Source organism: Muntiacus reevesi, chromosome 3 (genome assembly GCF_963930625.1).
Source record: "Muntiacus reevesi chromosome 3, mMunRee1.1, whole genome shotgun sequence".
Classification (NCBI taxonomy): Eukaryota; Metazoa; Chordata; class Mammalia; order Artiodactyla; family Cervidae; genus Muntiacus; species Muntiacus reevesi.
Genome location: NC_089251.1, coordinates 190,788,613 through 190,802,699, shown reverse-complemented (window position 1 = coordinate 190,802,699; position 14,087 = coordinate 190,788,613). Strand labels below are relative to the sequence as shown.

At 39.1% G+C, this 14,087-nt stretch overlaps 1 protein-coding gene across 1 annotated transcript in view; it reads left to right on the top strand.

The window, feature by feature from the left end:
* LAMA2 (laminin subunit alpha 2) overlaps positions 1-14,087 on the top strand; it is a 673,037-nt gene that overhangs the window by 203,511 nt on the left and 455,439 nt on the right. The window contains exon 4 of the mRNA XM_065931349.1: positions 958-1,200. Coding sequence (XP_065787421.1) covers positions 958-1,200 — 243 coding nt within the window. The remainder of the gene's footprint in view (positions 1-957; positions 1,201-14,087) is intronic.

The following is a 14,087-nucleotide window of genomic DNA, read 5'->3' as shown; positions in this document are numbered from 1 at the left end:
TTCTTCTCCACTATTTTCTATTTGGGAATGTGGAGGGATTGACACTGAGTATTTACAGCCAAGCCCTTTGTAGGTGCTTTTGCAGACATTGTTGCATTTGGTCTATACTGTCTCTCAGTTGTGTACTTAGTATTCTTATTATTGACCCTAATTAACAGAAATGGGAGTGAGTGTTGACAAAGTGAAATAATCTGTCTGAGGTCACATGAATGTTAGGGTCACAATTTAAATACAGGACTCTGCCTTCAAAGTGCTATATTTTGTTTTGTTTTGTTTTCCTGGGCCACAGTAATGCCATCTAAATGGTACTTGTCTGAGGATTAGGTGATACGATAACTGTTTTCTAAACTATCAAGCACTATTCACATATGGAATTTCTAACTCGTAATCTCCAACAGAGTAATGTGAGTAAATTGGTATGTATCAGATACTGTAAGTGATTGTGATTACAGTGGAATTTCAAAAATTAGATGAAATGATGTTAATGAGTTGTTGGAGAACTAAAATTCAATTTTAACCTGTTTCTTTTAAAGTCATGGGTGTCAAAATGGAACATATCGTTTTAGTAAAAAGGTATTAAACATGGACCTGTAACTGTAAAAATATTTTCAGAGAATACAATTTTGTTGTGTAGTTGGTAAGTAGTTTCTGACTCTTTGCAACGTGTGGACTGCAGCCCGCCAGGCTGCTCTATCAGTGGGGCTTCCCAGGTAAGAGTACTGGAGGGAGGTGCCATTTCCTTCTCCAGGGAGTCTTCCTGACCCAGGGATCAAACTGTGTCTTCTGCATTGACAGGTGGATTCTTTACCACTGAGCCACCTGGGAAGTCCAGAGAATATAATAGGGTTATGGAATAATACCCGAAGTAAAAGTATTGTAGCCTTAGGCCTATATTTGATACGCAGCAGTGAGAAACTTTGGAATTCTGAGTTACATGTTGTTGTCACACTTCTCCAGGTGTTCCAGATCGCGTATGTGATTGTGAAAGCAGCCAATTCCCCTCGGCCTGGAAACTGGATTTTGGAACGCTCCCTGGACGATGTTGATTACAAGCCCTGGCAGTATCATGCTGTGACGGACGCAGAGTGCCTAACCCTCTACAATATTTATCCCCGCACTGGGCCACCGTCATATGCCAAAGATGATGAGGTCATCTGCACTTCGTTTTATTCCAAGATACACCCCTTAGAAAATGGAGAGGTAAGATGAGAAAATTCACCCTCAATACATTTGAGATGGCAAAATAGGCCTGTCAGAAAGACTTGAATATATCAGTCACTGATGTCAGGGAGATTTTAAAATGGGATTTAGCAGAAGTACATTTAAAATAAGTTATTAAATAAAAAGGAAAAACTGGAGGGTATTAGAATTTTAACTGCCTTCATCTAGTATGTATCTTCTGTGTCCAATAAATATCAGAGAAGAGGAAATGGGCTTAAGTTGGAAAGTCAGTGATTAATTTTAAAGAAATTTTTCTGACAGTGAGGCTTGCTAGTTATTGAAGGATTGAGACCTTAAAAGAAACCTTAAATCTGTGTGTGCTCTAGTCTGAAGATGGGGCAAAAGAGATAAATTCTGGAAGACATAATTCACATGAGGGACCTAAAGAGAATGAAATTGTATCAGTTTTTATGTTTTTCTACTCTTGCCGCATAGGGCTGCAGTGGGCTTTCTTTCCTTTGTTCAAGTTTTGCTTATTATATGCTTAATTCAAATCTGTTCAACTTCTCCAAGGCATCTTTCTTCCTGTGGTTAAGATTTTGAATTGATCCATTGTTTTTCAGCCACGTTTCTTCATTGTTTCAGCCATGTTTTTCATGGTTTTCCAAACCATGACTTCACCTATACCAACTGGGCGATCTTGAATCAGTGCCTTAAGTGGCCTGTGCCTCTGTTTCATCTCCCAGAAACTAGAAACAATAGCAGTAGTTCTTATTTCTTATGATTGTCAAGATTAAATGAAAATATTTAAAACATTATAATAGTACCGACAAACACATGTACGTTGCTTTGTTAAGCATTAACTATACGCATTAACTATTTTTGTTTCTGTTGTGTAACAATCGTCATTGAGATCGGTGGTGGTGTTGGTAGGAGTAGCCACCTCTCAATTACACAAACCTAGACCTCGTGCCTCTTGGATCTCTAGTTTTATTTCCCTAATCAGTCTCCCTTCGGTATATAAGGCCTAGCTCTTTTTGTCCTCCTTTCTTATGTCCATTTCTGTCTATACTCATGGCTAATATTCTCTCCGCACCAGTTCACATGCTTGAAGCTAGTATCATTTTTCACACCTGTATTTTCAGAAAACCCATATTCATACACTATCATGCCCCCCTCAAGCAATCTGAGATTATTTCTTTAAACACTTCCGGGAGTAAGTTAGATTTTTGACATATATTGATCACACTCTCTTTTGGCACTATTATTCTACGAATGTATCCCAGTGCCTCACTGTATTTCAATTTCATGTTCAAAAATATTAGTTTTGGGTGAAGAAAATTCCAAATGGTGCTCTCTGCAGAGATCTCAATCTGCCAAACAATGAGTCAAAAGCAGTGAGTCAAACAGCTATGCAACTTGTTTTGTGCCCAGAGGCATCCAAGTCCTGGCCAGACTGGCCTGAGGATATGGGAGTAGGGAGGGAGGGCAAGGAGAATATATTTGAGTTAATTGGTATAATTTTTTTCTTGGATCCAGTGTTGACCCAGGACTAATAATTATGTAATATTTATAAAGCTATTCTTTATCTTTAAAAAAATAAGCCAATTCAGAAAAGTGTTTAACAATATAAAATGTACCCAGATATGTAACACACAAGTTGCATACACACCCCAAAGCATGCTAACACTACATAGATGGCGGTTCTCCTTTCTTTAGACTTTGTCAACTTACAAACGTGGAACAGATATTCTATTTGTTTGTGTTTAACTGGCTGCACTGTTTTAGACACTCACTATAAACTAATCATTACTGTTGACTTTTAAGAACAACTTGTTCAACTATCGCTGTGACATGCTTTTTAAAGTCTGTTTCTCTCTCATTGGAAAGTGAATGAGGTGAGGAATGGAAAGTAATTCAAAGTATTTGAAGTAAATTGATAGTATTTAAAAATATGAATGAAATCCATACCTCTCCTGGAATATCTGTTTTATTTTATGTCTTAGTCTGTGAAACATGGTACTTTTTGGAATGGACAGGTTCAGCGAAGGTAGGGGATGGTCTCCCAAGACTGCCAGATCAACTGGTGACAAAGTTGAGATAAGAATCCAGAAAGATAAAGAACATTACAGTATACTAACACATATATACGGAATTTAGATAGATGGTGGCGATAACCCTATATGCAAAACAGAAAAAGAGACACAGAAGTACAGAACAGACTTTTGAACTCTGGGGGAGAACGTGAGGGTGGGATGTTTTGAAAGAACAGCATGTATATTATCTATGGTGAAACAGACCACCAGCCCAGGTGGGATGCATGAGTCAGGTGCTCGGGCCTGGTGCACTGGGAGGACCCTGAGGAGTCGGGTGGGGAGGGAGGGTGGGAGGGGGGATCGGGATGGGGAATACGTGTAACTCTATGGCTGATTCATGTCAATGTATGACAAAACCCACTGAAATGTTGTGAAGTGATTGGCCTCCAACTAATAAAATAATATTTAAAAAAAAAAAAAAAAAAGAATCCAGATCCCCTGAGTCTTCCATTAGTGTTTCCTTCATACTCTAGTAAAGACTGAAAGTTACTTTTTTAAAAATCTTGGTAATTGCTAAACTCAAAACTGATTTAGAAGAGATATTGACCTGCTGGATCCATTAAAGTAGAAAGATTTCTAATCCTGAGATATGGTGATATAGAAGAATGGGATTAGAAAATTGGGTTCTGCTTCTGCTACTAGTTTTTATGGGACATTGAACAGGTCAGTTAATCTCTGAGTTTGAATTTCTTTAATATATGAATTAGTTTCATATATAAATTATCCTAAGGCATCTTTCGGTTCTAAAGTAGTACAGTTTCAGATATCACCTACAATATAACATTGGGAATATTTTACGTTTTTTGGATGCTTGTCTCCAATATTTCCCAGACAAGTGATTGTGAAATAAATCTTAGGATCATTAACTTTTAGTTTTAAAAGCATTCACTTTTAAGTACCATCTGAAATCTAACTATTAGGTGCTTAATTTCAAAACTTCCCAGAGAAGTGACATGCAAGTAACAAAAATAAACATATAAACGAGTAAATGCAAAATGATAGTATAAAAGCCACCACAGAATTGTTTACAGAAAGTGGTAAAGTTCTTCTGGGTGAGTCAAAGGAACCATGCTGAGAAAATGAATTCTCAGAGTACAGAGAAACATACAAAATTTCTTAGTATCTCCAAAGTTTTGAAGACAATTGCAAATTTATTGCCAATATGCTTTGGACATATAACAGAATTCACTCCATTATTGAAGGATATTTTTATTTGGTTTGAATTGTAGGCTTGTTATTATTTTAAATGTACATAAATATAAGAAAGGACAGAGAATCCCTGTGTCCCTTTTACCCAGCTCCCACTAAGGATAGTATCTTTCATAGTCTATATGCATTTGTCAAACTAAGAAATTATTATTATTATTTATAAATTATAAGTTACAATTGTTATTGATACTCTATTACCTACAGATTTATTCAGATTTCATTCAAATTATCATTAATGATTTTTTTTCTCTTCTGGGATCCAGTTTGGAATAGGACGTTGCATTTATTGCATCATTGTGTCTCTTAGTCTCCTCTAATGCATGACAGTCTTAATCTTTTTTTGTTTCTCTTGACCTTGATCACTTTTTAAAATTGCTCTTTGTTGTAATGTTTTTGTTTATTTGACTGCACTGTGTCTTTGCTGTAGCCTGTGGGATCTTTAGGTACGGCATGCAAACTCTAAACTGTGGACTGTGGTGTCTAGTTCCCTGACTAGGGATCAAAACCAGGTCCCCTGCATTAGGAACATGGAGTCGTAGCCACTGGACTCCCAGAGAGTCCCAAGCCTGATCAGTTTTAAGAGTACTGGTCAGATTTTTTGGTAGCATATTACTCATTTTGAGTTTGCCTGCTGCTTGTTAATGACTAGACTGGGCTTCTGGGTTTGGGGGAAAAATACCACAGAGGTGAAACAACTTCCTCATTTCATCATTCCTATTTATTTTTATATCCACATCTCCTGTCTATTTCCTTTTTATTGGTTTATTAGTCTTACTCTTTTCTAGATAGGATTTTATTTTAGACAATTCTATCTAGATATTTACCATGATTTGAAATGTATATTCTTGACTAAGCATCAAATGATCATTTGCTTCCAGATCTTCAAAATACTCTTGAAATATGAATTTAAGTCAGAGAATAAGAGAAATAACAGTGGAGTATTTTTAAGACTTTGGAGACTTGGGTTGGGAAGATCTCCTGGAGAAGGGAAAGGCTACCCACTCCAGTATTCTGGCCTGGAGAATTCCATGAACTGTATAGTCCTTGGAGTTGCAAAGAGTCAGACATGACTGAGCGACTTTCACTTCATTTCACTTCACTGTGAATAAAGCATTAAGAAATAAACATACATCAATTATAACACAACTAAGCAATAATGTTTGTGTTATAGGTACAGAAAATTAATAGAAAATAGTCTTCTGTGACTGACATCACATCTGTTGAGTCTAAGATTTATTACATTGTCACTTGTCTGCAGAATTTTGGAGACATGTGCCAAAACGTTTAGAACATTCCCGTATATCATGTTTCAGGTGAAAAGGGCATCATTTTAGAGCCGAACAACACTTTGGGTGGGTTCCTCGTCAATATATTAAAGGATATCATAGCCTTGACGTCAGCGTCTGTATCCAAACTTCATTACTATCCTCTGTCCATATTATCATTGAAGGCTCTTTAGCCTTTCCTTACGGACTCTTGAGTCTTAGCAGCAGCATCTCTGCCTGTTTCTTCAGTATTGTTCGTTGCTCCAGCCACCCCCACTCTCCTGCCCCCACCCTCTAGCTTGGTCCATTCTCTGCCCTCTGCCTCACTTTGCCTGCAAGAGGTCAACAAATGTTGATCATGTGATTCACTGGAAAAGTAGTACAGGGCACACACCCAGCCTTCTGGATGACTAGGTTCGCCTGCATCCAAGGAAAAGCGTAGCCCTTCAGGTACCATCCTGGGCTTGCACCCAAAGGGAAAAAAGGAATTCACTGAGCTGTGAGATCATCACATCCCAGGGCTGGCAGAGAAAAAATAATACAAGGCAATGAAGACAATGGTAGACCCAGTATGTTGTTATGCAGACTGTAAACAGAAAGAGACTTTGAACAAAAGCCTTCCCAGAGCTTCATTTGAGAAAGGCAATTTGGTGTCTATCAGCGCCAAGAGAGAGCTGGGCAGGAACCCTGCTTGCCTTGCTTTGTGAGAATGGTCCTGAGCTCCAGAGTAGGAGTTGTGTGGTGTAAAGTAGCAGATGGCAGCGGGCCTCCATCACTTTGAGGCCAGCCAAAGAGAAAAACTGTGGTGGGCACAGCTGCATGGACATCCATCACCAGCAGTGCCATAGGATGTCAGCTTCATCCAGAGCTGCTGTCTGCCTAAGTGCGGCCTCTGCTGAAAGCGTTTGCCCGGGGTGCTATTAAGAACTGCTAACAGGAACCTCCACTTGAAGGCGCCACTGTGTGAAATATGATTGCACCCCTGCGTGTGTGCTAAGTTGCTTCAGTCATGTCTGCGTGTTTGTTACCCTATGGACCGTAGCCCACCTGGCTCCTCTGTCCACCGAATTCTCCAGGCAAGAATGCTGCTGCTGCGGTAGCTGCTAAGTCGCTTCAGTCGTGTCCAATACAGTGGGACCCCATAGACGGCAGCCCACCAGGCTCCTCTGTCCCTAGGATTCTCCAGGCAAGAATACTGGGGTGGGTTGCCATTTCCTTCTCCAATGCATGCATGCATGCTAAGTCGCTTCAGTTGTGTCCGACTCTGTGCGACCCTATGGACAGCAGCCCACCAGGCTCCTCTGTCCACAGGATTCTCTAGGCAAGACTGGAGTGGGTTGCCATTTCCTTCTCCACCAGGCAAGAATACTGGAGTGGATTGCTATGCCCTCCTCTAGGGGATCTCCCCGACCCAGGGATAGAGCCTGTGTCTCTGATGCATCCTGAATCATTGGGGCCATTTGAAAGAGCTATTTCTGGGACCAGGGTTTTTAATTCAGTAGTTTGGGAAAGGCTCAGGAAGCTCTATGTATATGTTAAATAAGTACTCCTGGAGACTTTGATGCTCCTTGCCTTAGCTCATTGTTCAGATATTTCTAGCTTTCCCAAACCCTGGAGATAATAGATCATTAATATTTAGAGAAAGAGTATCGGACATGCTAACTCCTCCTAACTGAGGAAAGAGACTGATATTTTCCATCAGGAAACATCATTGGCTTTGGTGGACTGAATCTGTCGGTGGGTTTGAGTTGAGTAAATCAGCATTGAGCTGTCCCTAAGTTATAGATGACCGAAGGAGCAGCTGGGACAGGATAATCACATTGATAATACTGACAAGAATGGGGCTGAAGAGATGGCACCACTTTAGGGTTCCTAGAATTAAAATCGTAGTGAATGTGTTTCTGTTATATGAGGCTCCTCTTTCTATGACTGGGATTATTACTTTTAATTTATTTGGATTGTCACTAGACTGATAACTAAATATTCATGGTTACCATAGTAATTTTTGCTTCAGCTTCCTCACACAGACACCTTTAAGTTATTTACATATGATTTCCTCTCATTTTTACCGCAACCCTTCCCAGCTCTTGGGACTGCAACTCAATTGGAACTTAGATTCGCTTTGATTCTGCTTTTGAAAGATGGCAGGCTTGTATAGAAATTCCCTAGAGAAACCATCATTAATTCTTGAAGATACCTTTTTTCCCTGTAAACTGTGTGTAGAGCTTTGATATTATTTTGATTTCATATGTGACAGGGTTTTATATATACAGACAGAATATTTTTTCCCCTCTTTTCATCACCTGACATTATGGTGATCCTTAGAATTGCAAATACTGGAGAATGAAGAAACAAGTCCAACACTGTGTAAAAAAACCTTTTGTGAGATTCTTCTTTGATGTGATATTGTTCAGGGTATGGCATGATTGCATGGGTGAGTTTTTGTGGAACTGCAGGAATGGAAGTTAGGAATCAACCTTTCTCAATTACCCTTGGAGTTGCTTCCTTACGGAGAAGCAGCAGGGTGTCACTAATTTATATTGGTTATGAATAGAGATTTGGGGAAATAATGATTGGGGGTTTCAGACTTCCTTCCTCTAAAAATAGTTCTTGCATTAACCAACATGGAGTCAATTAGTACCTGGAGCAGCAATGTGAAAGTGCCTCATTACAATGAGTTTACATGGCTTCCTTCAAAACCCCGCTGCATATTGCAACTGCAGTTGAAATATACAGAACACTTGAAATGTTTTGGAATTACAAACACAACTCATTTTAGGTAAATGTATTATATTTCCAAAACATGCCTTTGACATTAAGATGAAATTAAAAGATTGTATTCCTCCTTTCTATTAGTCAGTTTATAGACTCCTGCCAACAATTCAGTGCCTAGAAAATATCAGTAAATCCTTGTTAAATTAATACAGTGTTGCTGAAAAATCAAAGCCCAGAGAAATCAAACAAGAATGGAATCTTGAGGATATAACACCAATTTTTAAAAAACTCTTTATTTTGTATTGGGGTTTATAGCCTATTAGCAATGTTGTTAGTTTCCGGTGAACATTGAAGGGACTCAACCATGCTAATACATGTATCCATTTATCCCCCAAATCTTGAGGAGATAACACCAATTTTTAAGACCTGATTATCTCAGTGTTGTAAAATAGGATCTTCCATGCTTCACTAAAATGGAACAGAATAGGCTCATGTTAGGCTGGGTAGGAAAGTTCAGGGTTATGATAGAAGACACACAGAAACTCTCAGATATAGCTCTGCCACTGATTAACCAGGGGGCTTGGACAGATGAATCAACAATCCAGTGTGTGCCCCAGCTAGTTCACATGACTATAAAGTGTTAGTCCTCGCTCAGTTGTGTCTGCCTCTTTGTGACTCCATGGACTGTAGCCCGCCAGGCTCCTCTGACCATGGGATTCTCCCAGGCAAGAATGCTGGAGTAGGTAGCCATTCCCTTCTTTAGGGGATCTTCCTGATCCAGGGATCGAACCTGGGCCTCCTTCACTGCAGGCAGATACTGGAGTAGGTAGCCATTCCATTCTCCGTGGGATCTTCCTGACTCAGGGATCTAACCTGGGTCTCCTTCACTGCAGGCAGGTACTGGAGTAGGTAGCCATTCCCTTCTTTAGGGGATCTTCCTGATCCAGGGATCCAACCTGGGCCTCCTTCACTGCAGGCAGATACTGGAGTAGGTAGCCATTCCCTTCTCCATGGAATCTTCCTGACTCAGGGATCTAACCTAGATCTCCTGCCTTGCAGGTAGATTCTTTACTATTTGAGCCACCAGGGAAGCCTTCATTATGACTATAGTGAAGATCAAGTTAAGTCACTTATGGTAACGCCTCTATATAGTAGGACAGTAAATGCTCTTGCTCAGTAGCTAACATTGGCCTAAGCCCCCCACCCCCCCAGTGGTGAAATGTCTGGTCAGTCAGTGCGAATGTCACTGTTATATAAGGAAATCTGCAAAGGGCAAAATAAAATTTAATTCCCTGATGGATCAGGACTTCCCCAATGGCTCAGCGGGTAAAGAATCTGCCTGCAATGCAGGAGACACAAGTTTGATCCCTGGGTCAAGAAGATCCTGTGGAGGAGGAAATGGCAACATGCTCCAGTATTCTTGCCTGGAAAACCCCAGGGACAGAGAAGCCTAGCGGGCTACAGTCCAAAGGATTGCTAAGAGTTGGACACGACCAAGCACACTGGCCCCTTGATGCAGCTTATACATTTAATCATTTTTTTCCCACATAAATATTGTAGACACATGTGCACAAGTTTCAAGTTTTGTGAGCACCTTGTAGAGGAATTTCAAGGAAGCTGGGTAACCCAAATCCCACTTGTACTCATTGCAACTTGTCATAGTGAAACCTATGTTAAAGTTCTCTATACTGGAAATTATATTGTTAGTATTTTGAACTCTAATTCTAAAGCACATTGAAATTATAAAATTATGAAACAGGAATTTGTTTTATTGTGTACATAGACAGGAAAAAGAGCTATTAAATGTACAGGATGTTATAAGAAGCATTTGAAACTTATCTTGGGGCTTTTAAAATCAAGTCTGAAGTCTTGAGCAAACATTCCATGATAGAATGGCAGGTCATACTAGACTTAATGTTGTCATCATTTTTTTTCCCCCACATTTCCAAGGTAGGGAGTCTTTCAGTTAAAATGTAAATCCCACGGGAAGGAAGAGGATTTGTGGGTACTGTTGTTATCAATAATGTTGGCAATAACCATTTTGGGTATGGTGCTTCATCAGTTACAAAGTGCTTGTCATGCATTCTTCCATTTGGACTTTACAAAAGCCTTGAAGACACTCGAAGTCAAAATATTTATCATTCTCATTTTATTGATGGAAGTTAAATAACTTGTGTGCTCACATGATGATAAAAGTTCAACGTTAATCTCTGATCTAGGTCTGGCTCAAATTTTCTGATGGCAAATCTCATAATCTTTCTACTTCATAAACTGAACCCTTTGGTCCCAATCAGCCATCTTCTAAATGTGTGTTTATTTACCATTTGTCACCAGGGCTGTGTGACATTGTGTGGTATTTAAGTGCCATGCACTATCTCTACTGGGAAAAACCTGAAGACCTGAGTTGGTTAGTTAATTGGTTTCACATAGTAAAGATAATATACTGTTATCTTTATTGCAGAAGTATACTTGAAAATACAATAAAGGATCTTGAAACTATTAAAATAAACTTCTGGTCCTTAGGGAAACTATTTCAATGCTAGAGCTATCATCAGAAGTCCTTGAGACAGGTAACCCAGGAGTGGAATAGTTATGATAATACTTTACAAGCAAACCTAAAAAGGTATCAGGAGCTGCTTTACCAGGTTCCCTACTATGAAATGAAACTGGAGAAAGATCTACTGCAAAGCATTTTGGCCTGAGGATGTGTACTGTTTTGCACTGTGGTGGGCTGATGGCAGTCAAATATTTTCATTGGAAATACCTAAATGAGTAACTGCTGAATTCTACTACTGTGTGAATCACATTAGACATACAATTTAAGCTCTAATCATGGGTAGCAAAAATCTTATGATATTCATTTTACAACGGAGAGTGGCAACCCTGGCAAGATTACAAGTTAGAAAATTATATTCCTCTTGTATAAATTTGTTCTTCAGGTTCATTCAATAATAATTATTTATTTTCTTATTCAGCAGATAAGTGCCTTATCAAAGCAAGCTTACTTTTAGGTTGAGCCATATGAAATTGCCAATATTTGACTGGTTTTAGACAATAAATATGCAGTTTCATATGGTTTTAACTAATGTACACTAAAGCATGAATGGAAATATTTGAAGAGATTTAAATTGTCCTCAACATAACCTCAGTTGAACACATTATTTTAGCAAAAGCATTAAAAGGAAATAAAGTCCCTTCACTGAAACAATAATTTATAGTAATTTATATTAGTTATTTTGTGAAGTTTTTTTTTTTAAAGTGTGTTAGTTATATGGTAAGTAGTAAGCTAAAATGAACCATACTGCATTTGTTTCTTGATTTTGAGTGAGGAGGAGAACAGCAAATAGCACTTTGATATGAATAATGAAGTGTTACATGCAGGAGTTGAAGATATATTGGTTACTAGGAATAGGTTTGGGAGCTGAGTAGTTTTGGCTCATAGGATATAAAACATGGTTGTGTATATCTGTGTTTCTACACAAACACATTCCAGTGGCCATATATGTGCAGCATAATCATGCCAGTCACTGTCAGTTGGGTCAGGAGTGAGAGCTACCACCTTCTCAGAGGCATTGCAGATATTTTTAACCCTGACAGTCTTATAGCAGCTATCCACTATTCTCTTCAGGGCTTCCACGAAGGCTAAGTTGGTAAAGAAACTGCCTGCAGTGCAGGAGATAAGAGTTCAATGCCTGGATCAGAAAGATACCCAAAGAAGGAAATGGCAACCCACTCCAGTATTCTTGCCTGGGAAATCCCATGGACGCAGGGGGGCCTGGTGGGCTAACAGTCCATGGGGTCACAGGAGTCGGGCATTACTTAGCCCCTAAACCACCACTATTCTCTTCAGTATGAATTACCCTTGTCATAAGATTATTGGTGACAGTTCTTTTTTTTTTCATTTATTTTTATTAGTTGGAGGCTAATTAGTTTACAATATTGTAGTGGGTTTTGTCATACATTGACATGAATCAGCCATGGATTTACATGTATTCCCCATCCCGATCCCCCCTCCCACCTCCCTCTCTACCCGATCCCTCTGGGTCTTCCCAGTGCACCAGGCCTGAGCACTTGTCTCATGCATCCCACCTGGGCTGGTGATCTGTTTCACCCTAGATAATATACATGTTTCGATGCTGTTCTCTCGAAACATTCCAATTCTTAAAGATTATGTTATGGGGGGGAGTCATAGCAATGATTCCATTTTACTTTCTTATCTCTACATTTGTTCTTTTTGTCAGTGGATGAAAAAACATTTTGTTCTTCCTCCTTATGATTTGTTATGTTGCATCCATTTATCTCATAAAGATAAAATTTAGTATTGAATTAGCTGCAGTAGAGCAGGTTACACATAAATCACTACAAAGCCACTGCATTACCAAAAAAGATAGGACATAAAAAATATGGCCAGGATACAGTTTCAACCACCAAATGATTTGATATTATGAATAAATGTTGCAGGTATATATAGCCTGTGACTAGTCCTTAACATTTAGCTATTGTTTTTTTCAATTGACAAATACTGATCACCAAATATGTTGCAATAAGTCTCTTAGGTTTGGGGGATAAAAGACATATGTGAGGGGGTAAGATAAGAGATTCAGTAAATCAGGGTGGTAAAGGCATGCGTAGCACAGATAAAATCTTGGTTACGGAGGGAATGGGGGGAGAAGAATGAGAATGAATGGCAGTAACCTGTCACTCTAGGGAATGAATGCTGCCACATAGAAAGCGTGGGGGAGGGGGTGATGGAGACAGGGTTTTGCTCGTAGCAATTGCTTTGACTCACCATGATTACTTCAGCTACTGAATATCTGAATAAATTGAGTAGAGAGACTGTCTATATTGAACTGAAAAACAGTTTCAGAATGAGAAAATTCAATTTTAAAGTTAAACCCAGAAAAAAACCCAAACACCTGCCTTGCAGAAACATATCACAGAAACAGATTTTAGGGCAGCAGAATTCTTTCCTGTATAATAATTATGGCTAAGTGCTTGTAAAAATAAAAAGAAAAGGATGCTTATCAGCCTAAGGAATGAAAGCACTTTACTTTTATAAAATGTATGCTGTTTTGTAATTCTTTTCCAATAAGACTCATGTACTGTGGGGTTTACCCTTTAGCATGAGGGACCTTTTACTCCAGTTGTGGTGTCTGAGTCCATTTTTTTCTCTGTTCTAATCAACCTTTTTCATCAGGAGGTAATGTTTTTATAACTTCCCTAAACAAGTACAGAGTATTAACCTCCAAGTTATTGCCAGAAATGAAGCAGTCCACTTGGTAAAATGTCCATGTACCCCTTATTAGCAGGGCTCTACACTAAGGAAGCATCTACATTTTTCTTGAGACAATAGCTAACTGAAAGCATCAGAGAACTGAGAAAGATAGAACTAACACAACTGTAGGAAGAAAAGCCAAAATCAAAGTACTACCCTTGGCGTTCCATATACATGGGTTCTGACTATCCTGCGTTATTTTATAAGGGACTTAAGTATCTGCTAAGATGCTAAGATCATGGCCTCCTGTCCCCCCATCACTCTATGGCAAATAAATGGAGAAACAATGGAAACAGTGACAGACTTTATTTTCTTGGGCTCGAAAATCACTGAAGATGGTGATTTGCAGCCATGAAATTAAAAGAC